The sequence below is a fragment of the Rhamphochromis longiceps genome, linkage group LG18 (assembly GCF_057381845.1).
Source record: "Rhamphochromis longiceps isolate RC_006_pf linkage group LG18, R_longiceps_female_GT1.1, whole genome shotgun sequence".
Classification (NCBI taxonomy): Eukaryota; Metazoa; Chordata; class Actinopteri; order Cichliformes; family Cichlidae; genus Rhamphochromis; species Rhamphochromis longiceps.
The window spans coordinates 33,943,768-33,964,812 of NC_140574.1; the positions used below are offsets into that span (position 1 = coordinate 33,943,768).

The window sequence follows — 21,045 nt, forward strand, 5'->3', positions numbered from 1 at the left end:
TACAGCTTTGTGAGAACGTTATTCATGTTTTCCATTAAATGAAGAAGCCTCGGTACCTGTAATATTAATATCTCTATCTGTAATATCTCTTCGTGTCTCTTTATCTCTTCAACCCTCTTAAAAACGCAGAACCTAGTCTTTCTTACATATCTGTAATTATTTGCATATAATGCAAATCTTGGAATAAATATTAATATTTTGTGCATCACATTGTCTTTTATTTGTTTCCTTTTTTCTGTTTTGAAGACAGCTTGAGACGTGTTTGAGTCTCAAGGTTCAGCTGACCTTTCACTTTCATTTGTTAATCTTTTGTAAGGCACAGACTCAAAATTAGTGGCAACAGGGTTTATGAAATATTGAATCCAAATTTGATAGTTTTAGTTTAAATTGTTGTCCATCAATATGTAGGGAGTGTTTTAGGTGAAAGGACCAATAGTGAGTGTCTGCAGTCTACTGTGAAACACGATGGAGGCTCTGTCATGGATTGGAGCTGCATTTCAGCCCATGGTGTCGGGGATCAGTGAAATTAGCAGAAAACTACCACCAGATTGTGATCCACCATGCAATTTCATCTGGTTTTATTTTTCATTATGACCTTAACAATCTTGAAGCACTGTGGGATCATGATCATTTACAGAAAACAGATCAAATGAAGCCAGCATCCAAGGATGAATTTTGAAATGGCTGTCAAGAAGCCTGTAGAGCTACTTAAAGAAATTAAAAGAAAGCTTGCCTAAGAAAATTGAAGCTGTGTTGAAGAATAAAGGAATAAAGGCAGTACAATTCTAACTTTCAAGCTAGTTTGAATTGTACAAACTCTGCTCTGCAAACTGATGCTGCACCAATTTGCATTCCACACACAAAATAAGTGTTGCTAATTGAGCCTTGTAGCAGTGGAGGCAAGAAAGGAATTCACTTATTGTCATATATTGTCATGTGTACTGTACTGTATCTAGAACCTATGTCATATAGACAGCTAGAGCTGGGCGATATGTTTTTTACGTAACAAGTCACGCGACGTGACGCTGCGGCTGTGATTGGTTTGGCTCTGCGCTACTTAGTTTGGATTGGCTGACCTTTTTTTAATTTAATTTAATTTAATTTTTTATTTTAAGAAGACAAGAGCGGCGAGGTCTATCGCGATAGCTTAATTTCTCTATCGAGTAAAAGTTATATCGCGATACATATCGTTATCGTTCTATCGCCCAGCTCTATAGACAGCCTATGTAAATGGCAGTATCAGAGTGCAGAATCTTTTTGTCATGTATTCATGTTCACTAAATGTTGTAATGCTGCATTTTTGACTATCTTTTCGAACCTCACATTTGTTCCAGACCTGTGCGTGCTGACTAAAGTTATTTCAGTAAACTGCACTGCAGTAAGGCGATCGGAATCTAAAGGTCACGTGATTGTTGATGCAACCTCCAACGTATGAAGGCACATGCACCGAGTCTCTGCCCATATTATTCTTCATGTATAATTTGTCGTATTGTGCAATTTAAAATGCAGAAAGTGTAATAGTGTTTTAGTTTTTTTTTCTAAACCTAAGCTTGGATGTAATGGAAGTTATGTGTCATGGGACTAATGAACCTTGCAGATGCCATGAAGAAGTCCACACACAGTAAGGGGTCACTACCTAAGATGACACATGTACAAAGCCCCGCATCGTTTATTTGAACAGCAACATTTTTCATCAGTGTTTTAACATAGTCAAAAATTGCACTTAAAGAGTCATCTGAAGTTGGATTATTAAAAAATCAGACAATCATGCAAACGAATCCTACATCATTATATCCAAATCTGTCAGCCTCCAGCACATGCACCAAAACATTTACAAAGGCCAGGTTATCACACTGCAAGTGAACATGTCTGACTTGCTGAATAGACTGTTTTCTCATGGTAAACAGCTGTCTTAACTTCTTTTTCCTAATTAAAGGAATGAGATATTGATCCTGTTATATTTGGCAGAAAACTAGAAAACTGGAGTTGCTTACTACCTTACTGTTGTATTTTTTCAACAATCACTCAAGTTGAAATCAACAGCCCCGTGTGTTTAGACACAAAAAATATATGTAGTGAAGTAGGGGTGGGCGATAGAAACGATATACGATAGAAACGATATAAATTTGGCCAACGACAGAGATTTAAACTATACCGCTCTATCGCGATAGCACATGTTGATGATGTCATCAAGCTGCGCCTGTTTTGGTCGAAAGCATCGCAGCAGCTACAACCATTATCATCTGCAAATTATGCCGGGCGTCAGTCACAGCAAAGAGATGAAGCACTTTTGAAATATGGGGAAAGCCAAAAACTGCGCTTCCTCCACTTCCGTAACATTGATTCATTAATGTTGAATTCTCTCACAGCTGCTCTATTCCCATGTTGTTGCAGTATATTAATAACTAATGAATTCCTGTTAACTTGTAACTCCGTTAAATTTAATAAATTCTGTTTTCATGGATGCATGGATGTTAAACTTAATTGTTACACCTAGTAAAGCAGCAACGCTGATGATTTAATTAAAGATGAAAGAATTTAGACCGTTTTTAACTCTCAGTGTTCGTTTGACTTTGGGACCTGAAACGGACGGAGTTTTGGACCCAGATTACTCCGCGAAGCTCCTCACTACGGCAGCCGTAATGCTCTGACAATCCATCAAGCAGTGCGACTTACCAAAGTTGTACTAAAACATTTTTAACAGATTTCTGCAGCCAAATTTGGTTCGAGGTCAGTAAGCACAACCAGAATTCATACATAAGGCACACTCTTGATTTTTGAGAAAATTAAAGGATTTTAAGTGTGCCTTACAGTGTGGAAAATACGTTATACAGAAGAAAAGAATATATCGTGATACATATTGTTACCGCACGTGCTTCAAATTATATCGCGATATGGATTTTAGGCCATATCGCCCAGCCCTAGAGTGAAGACTAGATGTGAAATGTGACTACAGTGCCCTTCACTGTTCCAAATGTTTGGTGTTGAATAATGTCTAGGAAAGTGTTTTTGTTGAACATTATTATGACACCCATAAGATGAACTTTGACCTTTTGGATATGAAATTTCATTACCTTTTAGGCATTGAAATAATAGCACAAGAATTCACACAAGAAAAAAATAGTTTTTGGAGTTGAGTGATCTAATTCTCCTTTTTCCTCAAGTCCAAGTGAAACATACACTATATAGACAAAAAGAAGACTGAAAAGAAGAGGCCAAAAGTATTGGCCAACACCCCTCATGCTTTGAACTCTGGTGTTTTCAGTCACATTGCTACAGGTGTATAAAGTCGCGTGCCTAGCCATGCAGTCTGTGAAAGAGCTCACTGAATTTGAGCGTGACGCTGTAATAAAATACAATCACTGCAACAAGTCAGTTCATGTAATTTCATAGTCCATGTTCAACTGTAAATGCTATTACTGCAAAGTAGAAGTGTTTAGGAACCACAGCACAGACCATGTAAAGTTACAGAGCAGGGTCACTGCAGAGGCACACAGTGCATAAAATGCTCTGCTGACTCACAACCTGCAGATTTTAAACCTCCTCTGGCGTTAATATCAACACAAAAACAGTTGCTCTCCACAGCTGAGCAGCTTCTGTAGCTGTAATGTGTAGGTGGTACTTAGTCACAGTGATGTTTGACCACAAACTAAAAGCCATGGTTATCAGACATTAACTAAAGTGTGATCACAATCATTACACATTTAAAACCCTTCACAGGATGCCTACAGTTATAAAAATACCAAAACTGTTTAAAATTGTACATGAAAAGTGGTAGTGGTGTCCAATAGATGCCTTTAGCATTTTAGCATCTGGATAAAACACTAAATACTAAGAGAAGCAGTGTAAATACCCTGATGTACTGACCTTAAAACTGTATTTACACCCAACAGTTGATGTACAGTGGAGCAAAAAAGTATTTAGTCAGCCACCGATTGTGCAAGTTCCCCCACTTAAAATGATGACAGAGGTCAGTAATTTGCACCAGAAGTACACTTCAACTGTGAGAGACAGAATGTGAAAAAAAAATCCATGAATCCACATGGTAGGATTTGTAAAGAATTTATTCGTAAATTAGGGTGGAAAATAAGTATTTGGTCACCTCAAACAAGGAAAATCTCTGGCTCTCACAGACCTGTAACGTCTTCTGTAAGAAGCTTTTCTGTGCCCCACTCGTTACCTGTATGAATGGCACCTGTTTGAACTCATCATCTGTATAAAAGACACCTGTCCACAGCCTCAAACAGTCAGACTCCAAACTCCGCCATGGCCAAGACCAAAGAGCTTTCGAAGGACACCAGGAAAAGTATTGTAGACCTGCACCAGACTGGGAAGAGTGAATCTACGATAGGCAAGCAGCTTGGTGTGAAAAAATCAACTGTGGGAGCAATCATCAGAAAATGGAAGACATACAAGACCACTGATAATCTCCCTCGATCTGGGGCTCCACGCAAGATCTCATCCCGTGGGGTCAAAATGATCATGAGAACGGTGAGCAAAGATCCCAGAACCACACGGGGGGACCTGGTGAATGACCTGCAGAGAGCTGGGACCAAAGTAACAAAGGTCACCATCAGTAACACACTACAACGGCAGGGAATCAAATCCCGCAGTGCCAGACGTGTTCCGCTGCTGAAGCCAGTGCATGTCCAGGCCCGTCTGAAGTTTGCCAGAGAGCACATGGATGATACAGCAGAGGATTGGGAGAATGTCATGTGGCCAGATGAAACCAAAGTAGAACTTTTTGGTATAAACTCAACTCGTCGTGTTTGGAGGAAGAAGAATACTGAGTTGCATCCCAAGAACACCATACCTACTGTGAAGCATGGGGGTGGAAACATCATGCTATGGGACTGTTTTTCTGCCAAGGGGACAGGACGACTGATCCGTGTTAAGGACAGAATGAATGGGGCCATGTATCGTGAGATTTGGAGCCAAAACCTCCTTCCATCAGTGAGAACTTTGAAGATGAAACAAGGCTGGGTCTTCCAACATGACAATGATCCAAAACACACCGCCCGGGCAACAAAGGAGTGGCTCCGTAAGAAGCATTTGAAAGTCCTGGAGTGGCCTAGCCAGTCTCCAGACCTCAACCCCATAGAAAATCTGTGGCGGGAGATGAAAGTCCGTGTTGCTCGGCGACAGCCCCAAAACATCACTGCTCTCGAGAAGATCTGCATGGAGGAATGGGCCAAAATACCAGCTACTGTGTGTGCAAACCTGGTAAAGACCTATAGTAAACGTTTGACCTCTGTTATTGCCAACAAAGGTTATGTTACAAAGTATTGAGTTGTATTTTTGTTATTGACCAAATACTTATTTTCCACCCTGATTTACGAATAAATTCTTTACAAATCCTACCATGTGGATTCATGGATTTTTTTTTTCACATTCTGTCTCTCACAGTTGAAGTGTACCTCTGGTGCAAATTACTGACCTCTGTCATCATTTTAGGTGGGGGAACTTGCACAATCGGTGGCTGACTAAATACTTAGTTCAGCCCCCGAACTGATTTAAGTGGATGATAGGTTAAGAATTACTTAGTCAAACTGGTGTGTAGAACAGTTCATTCAAAACCTAAAAAGTAAGAGTACTCAAAACAGTAAGTATAAGTCAGCAAGATGATGACAACAAGCAAGGTAGGAACAAAAAACGAATAAAATGAAGGGGGGAAACCTTAAGGCATTAAAGCTTAAACAACACATCCATGACAGGTTATTTTAATCACGTAAAGCTCTAAATAGGACAGTTTACTGGAAGAGAAATACCAGCATAAATGTGACTTTTTATTAATCACCAATGGAAACTATAGTAATTTACTGTATCTACACATTTCATATGTTCAGACAAGACCTTAGCTTAAATAAAAGATATTTTAATAAACATAAACTTACAAAACACGAACAGAGAAAGTTCATGATGCGGGATGGAGCCAAAAAGAGTGCAACATTATATCCTCATCATCTTAGAGCCTAAGAACCCTCAGATGAGCTGCATCAGCTGATGACCCCCCTTAATTTTTAGCATGAGGATCAACAAGGAAACACTCCCAGTACAGAGGGATGAGTGTCATGATATTCACTAATAATTTGGTGATAAATATAAGCAAACAGTGTTTTACTTTACACATTAACACTTCAGCTTTACTTGTGAACTGAGTGCTCCAGGTAAGGAAAGGTTAGGCTGAGGTCAGTGTGGCCAGACATGCTCCATCTACAGCCTTGGTAAGATAACAGATTCTCTGTGAGCCTGAACGCCACTGAGGCAGAAACAGACATATAAACTACTGCAGCGTAAAGTAAAGGGTCATCCTGGCCAACTACTACAACACTGGAGGCGAAAGGCTTGGCATGGTGGTGGATGGAGGTGGCAGAAATGTGTGAGTTCAAGTGTGTGCGTACAAAAAGAAGAAAAAACTTATCCCATAAGTGGATCCTCCAGGGCAGAGGCTGTGTGTTTCCATGAATTTAAAACACAGTATATGGGGAAATGTGTGTGTGTGTGTGTGTGTGTGTGTGTGTGTGTGTGTGTGTGTGTGTGTGTGTGTGTGTGTGTGTGTGTGTGTGTGTGTGTGTTGTGAGCCTTACCCTTTAGGTGGATCTTATTTTCCGGGCTGTGCACCAACACCGAGCTAACTGAATCCAAGCTGTCGTAGTTACTGCAGCCGAGAGGGCCTGTCCTTGTTTCGGTTACCTAGGAAATACAGGAGGGATAGCTCTGTTTACTTCAACAGCTACCTCATCCACTAAATAGTGGATGAGGTAGCTGTTTGTTTCTCTTTCTGGCAGTCATGTACACAGCTGTAGCAGGTGAAGTGTGTGAAGGCAGGCAGAATACTGGATGTGGCAGAGCCCTCTGACAGCAGAGAAACTGTCACCATCTTTGGCTTCACTCGTACACCTGCAGACACAGCTGTGTGCAACGTGAGGGCTTTCTTCAAAGAATGGTGGAAAATATGTGAAGAAAAGTAAAAAGTTAACAGATGCAGATACTTGTGAAGGACTCACAAAATCAAATATTGAAAGGTAGGCTGTTAAGCAGCTGTTTTTAGTAGAGGCAATAAGCATGGTAATGACCACTTTTACATGTTAGTGTTCTTAAATCATCAAAATCTGCAAATTTCTTAAATATTACACTAAGATGTTTATTACTTTTATGACTATAATTATTCCTATTAGCAGAAATCATGATATTTGTTGTTCCATTGAATTATTACAAATGCATCTTACTTAAAATGTTCATATAATCTGCTGATTTGTTTGAGCCTATATTTTTATCACAGCGTCACAGACAGGATTGCTTTGCCCAAACCCCACAAATTTAACAATATGTCTGTAATTCTACTTCATTATTAATTTTAGATACTTTGTGGTATGTATTTAAGAATATTTACCATGTAGTCTCTCTTATTATTAGGGTTTAAAAACATATTTCTATTCACAAGTTAAAATAAATAAATACATATAATTTATCTTGGCTTTAGAATAACTGTGAAACACATTTCCCTTAAGATTCAAGGCAGCAGGCTTTAGACAGCTGTAATGTTTAAGTGTGACCAATGATAATGCTGCATCTGTTACAGCAGCAAAACACTCAAGAGATAACATGCAAGAACTGTAATTTTAAGTAAACCTTGGAGCGGTTTAAATACAAGGCACTGGTAGTGCTCCACCCTCTCCACCCGTCTTATTCTGAGGCTGTAAAATGGCCATTCATAAACCAAATGCTGACATCATCTTCCAACATAAGATACTTTTGCTACACTACAAGAAATTAAGAATCAAGAATCATGCTCTTCTTTTTTTATATTATCTTTATGCACCACTTCACACAACCTTACACTCTGTCGAGAAAATAAAGACAACTATTACTGATGCAAACATCATTTTTTAAAAATCGCTTATATAACATGTAGATAAAGAAATACTCTCCAGTGTGTATTGTATTTGATTCAAAGGTTTCTTTAAAATGCTAGCAGCATCAAAGTACAGGTATTGTGCATCGAAGTCAGATGCTTAGATAGAAGTTCTAACTGGTCCTTTCTAGATCCAGCATCTCCTTAGCAGTAAAAGTATAGTTACAACTTAAAAACTATGGATTAATCTCCTTCACGTAAGCCTTTGTTGTAAACTAATTACACTCATGTAGTGGTCAATCAAAGATAAGCTAGTGGCTATTTCCTGGCTATTGTCGACAATTCCAGCACACTGTAAAAAAAAAAAATCCCCTTCTTTTGGTATGAATATACAACATCATCACTGAACAAAAATATTATAGGGACTTGTTGATTGCAAGTGATGATGACAAGTGATCATACAATACAAAGCTGGCTAGCTGCGCTGGAGTACCAGTGCAACAGTCACAGAACTGAACTGAAAATTTCTTCCGTACAAGATGCAAAAAAAGTAAATTGTAATAGTACAATTTAGTTTTTAAAAATATATAAATTGAAGCTGAATATTAGTGGTTTTGCAAGAGATGTAATGGAAATTATGATATGTTGACAATATTGTTGTTGTGACATGAACAGAGGGTGAAGAGAAAAGGTGCACACAGAGCAATGAGTGTAAACAGAAAAAAGTCACATAAGCGTGACAGATGGAACAAAAGGGATAAGACACAAGAAAGAAAAGAAAATACTGTAAAAAATTAAGCAAACATTATTTTGCAGATATCGCACACAGTTCATTTTCCCAAGCAGTTGTTCAAAATAGAACGTAACAATATGGACATGTCCTCTGGCAAAACCATTCTGCAGCTAAATCAGGCCATTTGGCAAATAAGGTAGCCTGTGCAAATTTGCTGTCCTTAACACAGCCCTGCGCCTTACATCTCCACACTCTGCCTTGCATTAAGATTGGATCTAATATCAAAAGAAATAGAAGTTACCCTTGAAGGTGCTACAGGAGATACACATCTCAAACATCACTCAAATAACCAACTAAAAAACCAGACACTGCTGAGATGAAGTCAAAGATAAGCTACAGATAAAGGCTAGCAACAAGGAAAGATTAGTGAAGGAGGACGGGGCTGTTTGGGGATGTTGTTTCAGCCACACGTACCACTGATAATCCCTGCCTTAAAAAGAAACCAAAAGAAACCTGTTGCATCTCATTCATGTTTTGGAATTGGCTGTGTAACATAATCCCTTGGGTTTTTCTTTGTTCACATTAAACTCTACCTCATAGGGTGCGCTCAAAGTCTGTGAAGTCGGATAAATTTTATGATTCCACAAAACCAAAGCAGTTTGTATTTTTTTAATAAATTGCATGCAGTTAAAATTAAAAGCCTGCAGAATGTGCACAGTGGTTATGAAAAGGTACAAAAATGATCAGGGTAGGATAACTATTTTGCAGATATTTGGCTGGAGTAAGAGAAATATACTACTAACCAAACAGTGCATGTTTTTCCTTTTATTTGTTGTATTTTCGAGGTTATCCTCTGAATCTTTTAGCCAACAAATGATTCTGAATTGGATTTGGATAAGTGGATAAGAAAGTGGATGGATTGATGGATAGATGGATGGACGGATGGATGGATGGACGGATGCATGGACGGATGGATGGACAGATGGATGGCATTTCCCTTTTTTGTGTTAGTCTCTTTGTTTTCACTTCCTCTTTCTTTCTGATGACATCATTCTTCTTCCTGTGTGATTTTTTTGTCCCATGCTGACTCACCTTTGTTAAGTTCCATTCTCTGTATATACATACTGTAGTCTTGCATCGCCTTTATCAAGCTGCCAGTCTGTGTACTTCCTGTCATGGTCCTGCGACCATGACTCAGTGACTTTATGTTTATGTTCTTTATTGTTATTACTTTCATTATTATTCATGGCTGTTTTGGGATGGTTTGTGTTTGGGATTTTAGACACTGGGTTCTGGGTTTGTGCTCCCTCTGTTGGTCCCTGGTGTTAGTGTCCCCCTGTCTCGTCAGGTTAATCAGGTCCAGCTGTTTCCCCCACCTGTGTGTGATTTCCCAGTGTCTCTTTGTGTACTTATAGTGTGTGATTTCCTCTGCTCCTCGTCGCGTCGTCTGTGTTCATACCCGGTGAATCCCCTGCGTGCTCTCCCTGCTGTTCTCCCTTCATGTTCAGGTTTGCCACTCCCTTTGTGTAGTTTCTCCCAGTTTAGTTCGTCCTTAGTTCTGTTTTGCCATCTCCACTTTATGTTCAGTATTGTCAATAAATCACCTTCACATCTGAGTAAGTGCTGCATCTGAGTCCTCCTTTCCACTCTTCACACGGCCGCTGCCCCGGACCGTGACAGTACGACGCGACCACAAGATGGACCCAGCAGCGCTTAATCCGTCCAGGGAGCTACGGGAGACGCTCATCGATGCCACACAGGAGCTGATCGACCTGTGGCTGGAAAGCCCGGGTGGCACGTCCCAGCGCGCTATAGAGAGGCGGCTACAGCGTCTGGTGACCGGTCTCCCATGGCTGCTGGACTCGCTCTGTTCGTGGGAGCGGGAGTTTCTCCTTTTGGACCTTGGACTTCACCCCCCGTCTGCATTCACTTTCGAGCAGCCCGATGCGGTGAGTCAGCGGGATGCATTGCTTTCCCCAGTTTCCGGGACTTTGTTTTCTGGGGCTATTCAGAGCGGGATGGGAGACTGTATGGATCGCTTACCTACCTTCGTGGTAACGGATCCTTCCCAAGTGGGCGTGTACAAACCCGCTGCAAAACTGACAGACTGTGTCTCTGCCTGGCTCCTTCTGAGCCAGGACTTTATTGCCATTCTCCGGCTCAGTTCTGTGTCCAGCCACAAGCTTCCCAGTCTGTAGCTCAACCATTAGCCTCCCTTAAGCCACAATTTTCACACTGTTTTTCCACCGCTGTTTCTGAGCAGGGAGACAAACTGTTTCACTATGGATCTGTTCCTCAAAAGCTGGCTACATTAGAGACTATTGCTCACTCCGGGGCTTCCCCAGAGGCTGGGTTTCTGCCCTCAGCTTACTCTGGACCCCTGGAGGCCAAGATGCCAGCTGTGAACTGCACCGGGCTGTCACTGCCTGAGCAGGGTCAGTGCTCTGCGCAGCTGCAGCCCTCCTTATGTGTGCCGGAGGCCCACGTGCCTACTGGTTTTGTTTCATATGTGCCAGAGGCCCACGTGCCTACTGGTTTTGTTTCATGTGTGCCGGAGGCCCACGTGCCTACTGGTTTTGTTTCATATGTGCCAGAGGCCCACGTGCCTACTGGTTTTGTTTCATGTGTGCCGGGGGCCCCGGTGCCCACTGGTTCTGCGGCTGTTTTCGCTGGGGGGCCCGAGGAGCCCGTCCAGCCTCCTGTTTCGCCTGCTGGGGGGCCCGAGGAGCCCGTCCAGACTCCTGTTTCGCCTGCTGGGGGGCCCGAGGAGCCCGTCCAGCCTCCTGCTTCGCCTGCTGGGGGGCCCGAGGAGCCCGTCCAGCCTCATGCCACACTGACTGCCACGTCGGCTGGGGGGCCCGAGGATCCCGTCCGGCCACCTGTGGCTGCTTCTCCACCTGTGGCTGCTTCTCCACCTGTGGCTGCAGCGCCGCCTCCTGCAGTATCATCACCTCCAGCGCTACCACCTGCTACTGCCACGCCTCAGCCTGAAGCTTCAGCCTCGCCTGGTTCTGGTCCAGCTTCATCCTCACCTGGCCCAGCTTCAGCTTCAGCTTCAGCTTCAGCCTCGTCTGGTCCAGCTTCATCCTCACCTGGCCCAGCTTCAGCTTCAGCGTCAGCTTCGCCTGGCCCAGCTTCAGCTACAGCGTCAGCTTCGCCTGGCCCAGTTTCGGCTACAGCTTCATCCTCGCCTGGCCCGGTTTCATCCTCGCCTGGCCCGGTTTCATCCACGCCTGGCCCGGTTTCATCCTCGCCTGATTCTGGTCCAGTTTCATCCTCGCCTGGCCCAGCTTCAGCTACAGCGTCAGCTTCAGCTACAGCTTTGTTCTCGCCCGGCCCGGCTTCAGCTACAGCTTCTTCATCGCCTGGTCCGGCTTCATCCTCGCCTGGCCCGGTTTCATCCACGCCTGGTCCGGCTTCATCCACGCCTGGCCCGGCTTCATCCACGCCTGGTCCGGCTTCATCCACGCCTGGCCTGGTTTCATCTCCAGCTTCATCCACGCCTGGTCTGGCTTCGGCTTCTGCTTCAGCATCGCCTGGTCCAGCCTTCGTGTCTGCATCCTCGTCTGGTCCAGCCTTCGTGCCCGCATCCTCGGCCACAGCATCCTCATCTTCACCCACTGCGCCTGGTCCAGCCTCCGCTTCAGCATCCTCATCAGCATCGCCTGGTCCAGCCTCCGCTTCAGCATCCTCATCAGCATCGCCTGGTCCAGCTTCAGCATCCTCATCAGCCTCGCCTGGTCCAGCCTTCGTGTCTGCATCCTCGTCTGGTCCAGCCTTCGTGTCTGCATCATCGTCTGGTCCGGCCTTCGTGTCTGCATCATCGTCTCCGCCTGCTGCGGTCCCGGCTTCCGTGCCCTCAGCCTCGCCTGGCCCAGCCTCGTTTGGGTCTGGAGCTAAACGGCCGTTTTCTGGACTACTGGCCGGGCGCCGTTGCCTGACTGGCCGCCGTTGCCTTCCGCACGGCCGGCCCCCGGACCGCCATTGCCTGAGCGGCCGCCGTTGCCTTCCGCACGGCCGGCCCCCGGACCCTCTTCACCTGAGTGGCCGCCGTTGCCTTCCGCACGGCCGGCCTCCTGAACCTTTTGTGCGCCTCCACGGCCTTCTTCGTGGCCGGCCTCCTGAACTGTCCCATCCTGGCCTCCTGTGTTATCGGGCCCCTGGCCGGCCACCTGAACTGTGTTTTGGACTCTGCTCCCCTGTGAGTTTTTTTTTTGTGAACATTTGTTTGGGACTCTGGGGCCTCCGTCTTTGGTCTTGGCCCGGTCCCTCCGTCCTGGGCCCCCTGCCGCCCGCCCGGATCTGGTGGTGTGTTTCTGTGGCTGTCGGGGGCCAGCCCTTGAGGGGGGGGTACTGTCATGGTCCTGCGACCATGACTCAGTGACTTTATGTTTATGTTCTTTATTGTTATTACTTTCATTATTATTCATGGCTGTTTTGGGATGGTTTGTGTTTGGGATTTTAGACACTGGGTTCTGGGTTTGTGCTCCCTCTGTTGGTCCCTGGTGTTAGTGTCCCCCTGTCTCGTCAGGTTAATCAGGTCCAGCTGTTTCCCCCACCTGTGTGTGATTTCCCAGTGTCTCTTTGTGTATTTATAGTGTGTGATTTCCTCTGCTCCTCGTCGCGTCGTCTGTGTTCATACCCGGTGAATCCCCTGCGTGCTCTCCCTGCTGTTCTCCCTTCATGTTCAGGTTTGCCACTCCCTTTGTGTAGTTTCTCCCAGTTTAGTTCGTCCTTAGTTCTGTTTTGCCATCTCCACTTTATGTTCAGTATTGTCAATAAATCACCTTCACATCTGAGTAAGTGCTGCATCTGAGTCCTCCTTTCCACTCTTCACACGGCCGCTGCCCCGGACCGTGACACTTCCACCTGCTGGGTGAGTTCTTTGTTAACTCGTTCTAGTTTCAAAGTGGATCCCTGGGGTTTTTCTTTTTGGACCGTCCTTTATTTTTGGACCTTGCTAATTATTAACGGGTCTTTCTCTTGTACTTCACCTACTATAATTTTCTCTCTTATGTACACTAAAAAAAAATCCATCACTTGTGTTATCCCACTAAAACACTTTACTACACCCAGCAGGAATATAAAGGAATACACGCTGCTTAGTGGGGTTCTTTGTGACCCTCAATCTCAACAAAGGAAGTGGAGACAGCAAACACAGCATGACTCACAGAACCACAACTACCACACTGAGGAAAAATTCATATAATAAATATAAAAAACGAGACTAAAGATGGACCAGTTTAGCTTAAGAGGAGAAGTTAGAGCAGGTCTAAATAATTTAGTTCATAATTTGGAATTTCCAGCTGTAGCACAGTCAAGAGGTCACATTCTTAGGCAAGAAAATACTGCCAAATTGTTCCACTGTGGACCTAGTTTAACAGTTTGTTAGTCTTTTATATTTTGTGAAACTGAAACCGTCTGTTTCTATTTAGTGCAAGAACTTTGAAGATTTTTCATTTTTCATGCCATGTTTGAATGCAGAATGAACTGTGAGATCAATACAGCTCGGTAAGTTTTGTTGTAGCAACAAACAAATTCAAACATGTACTACAGATTGTGTAAGAAGCATTAAGTTTGATCATTATTCTTCATGAAGAAAACTAAAGGTTTTAGCCACTTTTCAAGCCCATGGAGAGTGACGGTTTAATACTTAAAACCAACTGCACAATTATCACTATAATGTAACAATTTCATACATCTTTTTTCAAATTATCTACAGCGATTTTTATTATCATGATTTATTTCCTAAAGGTCTACATAAATTGTGTTCTCTGTCTGTTGAAATGATAAATGCATCAGAACTCTCAGCTGTGTTGCAGTGAATACACACCAGGCTGTTTTGTAACTCCTGTGAGGAACTTCAATAATAACCCACCTGAGAGCTGCCACCCTGCCTCTGCTTTTGTTTCAAACTCCCAAGAGCCCTTCAGTGAGTGGATCATTCAAACTAGACCACTTTGTCTTTTGTGTTTACTCAATAACATGCATTGTTCAAACATAGCAGAGTAGTGTGTGTTTTCCTATGATCCTAGAAAGTTTTGTATGGATTGTGTGAGATCAAGTAATGCATTGCTGTTTGTTTCACTCAGCTTATTATGGCTGATGATCTAACAAACTGCTGTTTATACTCTTGTGTACCTTTAACCTCTTTATTGATAAAACAGGTTTTATTTTACATCAAATACTTTTCAGCTTTCTTATTAAGTGCACATTTGTTCGGAGTGAAATATATATTTATGCAGGTTTTGCATTGATACCATTCGTGCCCTGCATCTTAATCTTATTTGAAGTTACCTCAAAGTAATGAATGCAATGAAAACCTGAGAACACTTGGATAGAAGAACATTAGTACTGCTTGATCTCTGGATGTTTTAACAGACCTGATTAGTCATTATTAGTTATTAAAAGTATCTAGAATAATTCCTAAATATACAACAGTGCCTTGTTCATTTTTCACCTCATTTGGGACATGTTTTTATCATTGTGAAACTGGCTTGTTCCATCGCATATGAGCTAGAGGACTCACTACTTTGGAAGTCATTTTTCCTTTTATATGGCATCAGCAAATCTACTTTGTACACCTCCAAGAATTATTGGAGTTTAACGTCATTGTAGAGGTGTGGTGTTTGTGCTTTACATCGTTTTCAGATCTCTGTCAGTGTATTAAAAGCGTTGGCGTGTTCCTTCTTGCGTAATGCGTTGTGATGAGCTTTTATTTAGGACTGGGGTTTCACTGTGCACTTCCCCTGCCGATCTTGGCTCTTGCTGACAGTGTGGTAAAAATACCATGCCTTCACTTGCGTCAACAGAGACAGTTCCTCTACCTTTCCAAACAGCAGATTTCACACATACGCTACAGAGGATTTATTTATTTATTTGTTTGTTTATTTGAAGTGTAGCTTAAACTGAACATGTGAGTTTCTTCTCCTTTACTGCTACAGATAGAGGCAATGCATGTGGCTCCTGCCGCCTACTCTCAGCTGCAGAGACAAAGAACCCAAGGGCCTGTATGCGCACAGGTCAAGTACATCCCACTCAGTGTTGTTCCCTTTTGGGTGATGAGTGGATGTGGCAGAACATGGCTCGGCAGGTGGCCCGAATGCCATTCAGAGAGCCTCATTTAGCACATACGTAAAGGATGCTCTTCTCAAAGTGGGAGTCTGTGTTTGTTGTGTTTGCACATGCGTGTATGTGCAGGCAGGTGTGCAAAAACACTGGCTGTTTGAAGTTGCCTTTCAGTCTAGAAGAAAAGCTGCTCTAGTCCCTTATCAGCAGGTAAACTAGTTGGTATGTGTGTTTATACTTTTTTAGATGATTTTCACTTGAATGCAAAGTTAAATTCTGAATTTTCATGAAGATGAACACCCACTGCAGATTTTTTTTTATCTATATGCACAACACTCTATATCCGTTATTGTTTTGACAGCTTGTTTAGTTTTCAGTCTTTTGATGAAAATGTGAGCTAAGTTTTAGCCAACAGACTCTAAAGGCACTGTAACCTGTTTTTCTTTAGCAAACTTTCAGCCTCACTTGTTATGTGTGCTTTTGATCGGTGAATCTTCTGTGTTTTCTGACTCCAGCGGAAAAGGCGCTATTTCTGTGTTCCCACACAGTTTACATGAAGCAAGCAAAACAGATTAACTCTTCTCTGTGACTGTGGCTATCATTTCCAAACTGTTTGAAGCTTTAGCTTTAGATCTGGCATTACCATGGCTACCTGGTCTTCCTACTGCTGGGTGGGTTATCATTCAGAAGCTGACTCCCTCTCTTGTTCGCTAAATTCATGTTTCCATGCCTGGAGTTTGACCGAGTGAAGGTAAACGGTTACATAACACTAATACAGTGATATTTCTTAAATAAATGACAGGCTGCCATCAGTTATTACTCATTCTACATGAGCTTGCCTTTTCAGAACTGCTTACAGGGGTGTTGTTGTGCATCTATCGGGGTACGGCTAGCCAGTAATTAAATCCCAATTTAAAATTTTCAGTGTGTCAAAATGTGCTATCTTGCTTATTCCTTACTATTCTGATCTCTTTTGAGTTAATCACATCAAATGATGTTTAATAATTCAAGCAATAAACTTTTGACAAACTGGCTAATACCTGGACAATGACTCAGCTTACTGTCAGGGCGTGTTAGGATGCAATAATCTTGATTCTTGTTTCATGCAGAGCACAAATCCACGCAGCAACAACATCCTTGCTATATATTCAAGTTGGCACTTCAGTCTCTATTTTGGGTTTTGTTACACTGGTACTCTGCAATAGAAAAAAAAATCTATTTTCTTGCTGCGTTTCCCGCTAGTATCAGTCTAAAGGAAAAGAAAGAAGCAGCTGTAACGGCTAAACTTTAAGAGGTTTAACACACTTTTACTGCCCAATAAGCCGGGTTTATTTTATTTGGCTGACACCTGGAGAGTAGGTTAGCCGATAAAAAGAGCTTAGAGATGCTCATGACTGCTTGCTAACTGCAGTTTCATAGGTTGTCTTGGTGGTTCTTAGCTGACTGTGGTGTAATTTAGCCTCATTAGCCTCTTGACACAGAAACGACTGTGTCAGACATTTCTGTTCCAAAGTAATTCTGGCTCAGCAGGTAATATATTTCTGGAAATTTCTGATGTAGTGGTATCCCACTGCAGAAGTGATCCTAGTGATTCTAAATGGAAGTGCAAGGATTCATATTTTTGACTGTGGATGGCAGATGACATGGATGGATTGAAAGAACGTTGTGGCATTTGAGGCTTTATGATAATGTTACCTGCACACTGCTCTATTCAGATTTCCTAAACATGTTAAGCTGGGATGACCCTGGGGTCATGAGGACTGGAAATGGGACTGGGAAGCTGCTGGTTTGCGCAGATTCCAAATACGCAGCAGAAAATGAACAGATTAATGAGATGACAGATTTGTCGAGCAATTAACAATTCAACTTCACCCCAGGGTGAAAATCTTTGAGTGAAAGGGACCAGGTTGGGCATTTCCAAGTTGACCTACAGTGAAAGCGAGGCTTCATTTGAAGAATTCCTTCATTCAGAAGTCATAAAGATATTCCAGGGATATATGGAGACATTTTCAGGTGCAGAACTACAGCAAAGTTAATGCTAAATGAGGCTTATTTTTATGTGTAACTTCAAGAAAGTAATTACATCGTGGACGTTTAGAGAAAGGCATTCAAGTTGAACATTTTAGCCTGTTAATTAAAAACAGTTACATACAGTTTTTATATGGGCTTGTCGGATAGTAAAATTTACATTTCCATCTTTTTCCACATGAGATCAGCAGCATTTCAAATGTAGTTTTATTCGAGTTTTCCTGTCAGCTGGAGTCTTTTGAGCTTGGTTTGTCTCTTCACTGGTATACCTTTAGGGCCACACTGGTCTCCTCTTATGTTGAGCTGTTGCATCTAGCTCTTCCAATTTTAATGTTACCCCATCCCAGTGCTTTCCCTCTCACAAAAAAAGCTGAACTCTCTGAGGTTGGCCGTGGGGGGGGCTTTGTACTTTTTGAAAGAGTCTGAAGAGTCAGTGGTGTGCCCACTGCAGCTGACAGTGGGTGTTACTCAAGCTAACACTTCTTGACTTTCTGTGTCTATTACCTCACACGCCCAGGAACACTAATCTAATAGCTGTTTAATGAGTTATGATCAAAAGTTGTTAAGAATAACATTTTTTGAAGCTTTCCCTTTGTGGAATTATGTACAACTAAACTTAACTCAGCTCACAGAATATTACTCATACTGCATACACCAAACTGGGTATAGTGGGCTGTAGTTTCAAACTGAGTGCTTACACACTCCCAACAGACACCATTACATCACATACTGGTCTCTGGTTTCACATTTGAAACCCTCAACATTAGCATTTTACCGACTGCCCCATTGTTCTACTTGAGCCAGAAGTGACCATATTAGGAAACCATGTTATTTATCACATAATTGCCTGTTTTAGTACATCTTTCAATAATAACAGTCACAATATTAACTTTGAACCTTGACAAAAAAGTTAAGAAATAAGTTCAACTCTGTATAATTGCTATGAAGGGACGATTTAGCTAATAATTTAGCTTTTTTTTTTTTTTTTTTTTTTTTTTACAAGACTTCAACAATTCTTCATGGGAGTCATGATTGACAATAAACCATATGAGCTCGACGGGCAACCAGCTTTGACAAGGGGACATTCACCTTAGTCACTTTGCTATTTATTTCAAAATACTCCAAAATCTCAGGCGGCTGAGGCAGTTTTTGTGTTTTGCAATTACAAGTAGGGTCATACTTTCAAACAACCTCTTTTTAGTTTCAAAGAGATATGACAGGTACTTCCCAGAGTTTGACCTGCACAGGCCCATCCACTCAGTGTCATCCTCTGTCATGCTCGTCATTACGACTGCTGCAGAACTACTGTTGATCAAATAATAATGAATTCAATAAATATATATTTAATTGAATCGATATGGGCAAATTGCGTGAATTAGTGTAACTTACTTTAGTGAGACTTTACTGGGTGGGCCTGGACCCCTGAAGCCCATCCAAAGAGTTGATGCTGATGGCAGTCATCTCTAAAGTCAGCTTCAAGTTGCCATTAGCAAAACTGCAGTTTTGGCACTCCCATGTTGACTTATTTTCCAGCCACAGAGATGCCACCGCTATGACCTACTTACATCACTCAAATTAAACCACTATATTTTTAGCTGATGTCCACTTGGTCGTTAACACTTGGATTAGAGCATTCACACTCTCCTTTACAAAAGCAGAGCCAAGAGGCAACATCTCCAAAAGTTGATTCTGTTCATCTGGACGTAGCGTTTTGTGGGAGAAACATTTCGTCACTCATCCAAGTGACTTCTTCAGTCTCAGCTGACTGCAGGTTTCCCCAGATCGTATAAACAGTACATTTGCATAATGACTGAAACCAGCCCAGTGAAGAAACAATGGGCTGGGAGGTCAGTCCCTTAAATTTAATTATGCTACGCTACGTCCAGATGAACAGAATCAACTTCTGGAGATTTACTTACCTGGATGATTGAGCAAGCATCAAGAGACAACATGGTAACTAAGGACCTGATTTCAGAGATAGAGCTCAAACTTTGTTTTTACTTTAATAATACCGCTCGGCAAATATTTGACTACATATCGATTCTTCTGAAACTCCAAATATTGCATTAATGATTTTGTTGAATCAGACCAAATACACTAAGCTGGCTGTATACATGACTGATACGTGACTGTAGGAATGCAGTTCAATATGCATGAGAAGCAGTTGGGTTCTGGACGCGTTCTTCACAGAATATCACTGGATGGACTGAAGGCAGACTCACTGATGTGGAAAACAGATCTAAATGGTCGCTACTAATTTATTTATCTGCCATTGTGGACTTCTTTGCAGAAGCTGACGGATTGTTTCAGTGCGCCAGTCACTTAGCCTCCCCCAGCACAAAAGGATCACGCTGAGCAAAGATTTCAGTTCATAATTAATTCAAGCTTAGCAGCCTTTTCTGCAGTGGTGAGATGCAGCGCTCATACTTTGCATACTTAAGTAAGCAAGAAAATTCCTTTGTTTTGATTTTGCTCACGTTCTAAAGCGACGGTTTGCTGGGATAAACCGTGTCAATAAGCATAAAAGCTGTAGGCACGCAGAGGTTATCTTTTTTTTTTTCTTTTTTGACCAAGCCTGCATTGTAGGGAAGTTTGTTTTGATGCTGCTTTCATTGAGATTGCCTTTAGCTAAACAAACTTTTCTCATTCATTAAAATTCCATTTCATGCCCTCATACTAATCAAACTTTTCTCTCTCCCAGTAAAAGCTATTTGCAATAAGTCCAGGAGTCCTTTGTGTTGCCCGGTTCTTGTGCACAACCATTCAAGGCTTTTTGGGAGAGCAATCAAGTACTTCAGGGTCTGTTTTAAAGAGACTGTTGGCAGCCAAAAAAGGTCTGAGAGCCAATCTCACCTCTGCATGCCGTGTTTTCGGCGACTGTGCTTGGAAAGGAGCCACCTCACACAAGGTACGCACAAGGCTGACACTTTGCAATTACTCATTTCAATCAGATTTCATATTTAAGTTAAAGCATGAAGGCATGGTCCACCCACCCACACACCTGCTGTCATCAAGTGAAAGCCAACAGATTTGTTCTGATGTGAAAAATGCATTGCTCGGTTAAGCTTTGCTTCCAGTCTGGAAGGGAGGGGATTTGGGAAGGTAAAACCAGGCAGAGAGGAGATAATAGGATTTATTTGACTGTGTTTTTGAGTGTTTTCAACAAAACTGAGCCTCGTCGCAATTAAAGAGCTTGCACAAGCCCAGAGGTGGATTTTGGCTAAGTGACGACTCATCACATCAAGTGTTGAGTGTGCAGGTAAATAAAATGAACTTGGCTGTAAGAGTGTGTTAAAATCGCTTCAAGTTTGACAGTCGCAGCCACTTCGTTGCTAAAATCAAACAGCTTTATTTGAAAAGA

The 21,045-nt window shown here is 42.3% G+C and overlaps 1 protein-coding gene across 2 annotated transcripts in view; it reads right to left on the minus strand.

Annotated features, from left to right (window-relative positions):
* Window positions 1-21,045, minus strand: part of brinp2 (bone morphogenetic protein/retinoic acid inducible neural-specific 2) — a 269,856-nt gene that overhangs the window by 104,124 nt on the left and 144,687 nt on the right. For both annotated transcript variants that reach the window (XM_085389173.1, XM_085389174.1), the window contains one exon: window positions 6,588-6,693. In XM_085389173.1, the coding sequence (XP_085245299.1) occupies window positions 6,588-6,693 (106 nt within the window). The remainder of the gene's footprint in view (window positions 1-6,587; window positions 6,694-21,045) is intronic.